Source organism: Xenopus laevis, chromosome 4L (assembly GCF_017654675.1).
Source record: "Xenopus laevis strain J_2021 chromosome 4L, Xenopus_laevis_v10.1, whole genome shotgun sequence".
Lineage (NCBI taxonomy): Eukaryota > Metazoa > Chordata > Amphibia > Anura > Pipidae > Xenopus > Xenopus laevis.
Window position 1 is genome coordinate 6980559 of NC_054377.1, and position 2501 is coordinate 6983059.

A 2501-nucleotide genomic window follows, 5' to 3' on the forward strand; every position below is an offset into this window, starting at 1 on the left:
CATTGATTCCAATGCCTAATGCAGTCCCAGTGACTGTGTCGTTCCTACTTACTGGAAATAGTCAGCTGGGTAACCTGAGTCACTGGGAAGGAGGGGGGGTCATTGCTGAGACTGATGCATTATCGGATAAGTAACCCATGATTGCAAATTATGTACTAAACTGCCCCCTCTCCCACTGATAGCAAAAATGAACCAGACACATAGGCAAAGCAATAGGCTGCATTTCTATAAATGTAAAGGGGAAGTAAACCTTTATATATGAGCTGATAGAATCCTACAATGCTGCGATCAGTGACCCAGTCAGCCTTAGATTCCCAATGGGTTTACTCGGGTGTCAGTCTAAATGAATTGGACAAAGCTGCTCAGTGAAACAAGTGCAACTAATAATCACTTATCACTAGACCATGACTTGGATTAATTAACCCCCCCCCCAACTGATTAAGAGCCAGCAGACAGGTGAATAAATATGCAGATTTATTTCATGAAAAGTGAATAAAGGTAAAATCTATACAGTTCCAGCCCCCGCGTAGACATTTATTTAAAATACAAAAAATAAATAAATTCATAGAAAAATAGAGACGTTTGGTCCTTGGCTCAGATTTAGATATTCCACGAGGAAAGAATAATCCGTCTCTAATCCCCCTGGTGTCGGATCTTGGGGAATCCTGAGAACTTGGTATGAGACACCCCAATTTGTGCATCATGTAAAACCTATGGTGTCTGGTGGGGTTGCCAATAGGGGGTACAGCTGGGGCCCATAGAGGAGCAGTTTTAGGGTGGAAGGGACAATAGGGTAGGGCAAGTGTTGAGCATTGAGTTGATGGTCCAAAGACTGGTCACTTCTTCAAGTCTCTTTTGGCCCCTCACAGCATTTTCCACCCATACAGTAAATTTGCAAACCGCGTGTATCTACAGTCATGTAATCAGCACCGAGCAACTTGTGGGAACTTAGCACCGTTTAGAAGATCTTTGCCTTAAGACCTTCAAGTCATGGAAGAGTCATTAGAGTCCAGGCTGAGTTTGAAGAGACCCAACTTGTCTCTCCGTAGGTGGGAATTCCTCCTCAGAGACTCCAGAGACTGTAGGAACGTTCTCCTGGCCTTTTCCTCTTCTGTAGGGGACACTCCTTCTTCTTCCACCTCCTGGATCTCCTCAAAGGACAGAGGCTGAGCCCTGAGTTTGCCAATCCTGGGCCACCTGAGAGCTCCCCGGAATGTCGGAGGCTGTGGTGGGAATTCCTCCTCTAGGAAAAGGCTCTGGCGCAGGACCTCCTGGAAATTGCAGAGCTGCTCCTCAGCCGAAATCCCAGACATCATCTCCCAACTACTGTATAGAGAGAGGGAGAGGGTGTAGTTCAGCCGAGGGAAGTGGAAAGAAGCTGAATCCTGTAAGTCCCAATCTCAGGATCTCTGGCGTTCCCTGTAGCCCTAGGACTCCTGCTCCTTCTTCCCGTCTGGAGCTTCTTGTTTGGGAATCCTGTAACAGACTCTTTATATCCAGCCTCCTCCTCCTCCCACTCACAAGCTGCTCTGCTGACAACTTATTCCATTTAAAGACTTCCATCCGGCTGTGACGTTGTACTGTAAGTCTGGGCAGGTGGGAGTGAGAGGGCTGCTTACAGCAAGGGAGGGGGTCAGCAAGGAAGGGGGTCAGCATGGGAGGGGTCAGCAAGGAAGGGGGTCAGCATGGGAGGGGTCAGCAAGGAAGGGGGTCAGCAAGGGAAGGGGTCAGCAAGGGAGGGAGTCAGCAAGGGAAGGAGTCAGCAAGGGAGGGAGTCAGCAAGGGAGGGGTCAGCAAGGGAGGGGGTCAGCAAGGGATGGGGTCAGCAAGGGAAAGGGTCAGCAAGGGAGGGAGTCAGCAAGGGATGGGGTCAGCAAGGGAAGGTGTCAGAAAGGGAGGGAGTCAGCAAGGGATGGGTTCAGCAAGGGAGGAGGTTAGCAAGGGAAGGGGTCAGCAAGGGAAGGGGTCAGCAAGGGAGGGGGTCAGAAAGGGAGGGGGTCAGCAAGGGATGGGGTCAGCAGCTGCTTTTCATGGATGATCTTCCTGCTCTATATGACTATGTCTCACAGTGATGCCAACTAATGGGGATCAGAATTAAAAGGGAACTGTCGCGAAAATGAAAATTTAATAAAAGCTTCATCATACTGATATAAGAAACTAAATACAATCAATTAAATATTCTGTACTGTTTCTGAAATAATCAAGTTTATCTTCACTATTCCTCTCTCAGCATCTGTTTCTCTTCATTCTGTCTTCATGCAGCAGTTGGGTGTCAGATAGTCATTGACAGTTAGATCCAATATATCTTATAGGGGGGCTCCTTTTCCGAGCAGATGTATTTTATATATTTATATATATATATTCAATTTTGATTTTTGCAATAGTTCCCCTTTAATAATGCCAGGCTGGGAGCTGAGTTTGATTCCGGCCAAGGCAAGATCTGCAGGGAGTTTGCATGTTCAATGGTGAGGAATTTTTAATCTCACATACTAAGAACATAC

At 47.2% G+C, this 2501-nt stretch overlaps 1 protein-coding gene across 1 annotated transcript; it reads right to left on the reverse strand.

Annotated features, from left to right (window-relative positions):
• Window positions 1–457: 457 nt before the first annotated feature.
• LOC108713598 (uncharacterized protein C11orf96 homolog) lies at window positions 458–1551 on the reverse strand. Its single transcript, XM_018257149.2, has one exon. It carries the CDS (start codon window positions 1314–1316, stop codon window positions 984–986), a length of 333 nt encoding a protein of 110 aa, XP_018112638.1. The 5' UTR covers window positions 1317–1551; the 3' UTR covers window positions 458–983.
• Window positions 1552–2501: the final 950 nt, after the last annotated feature.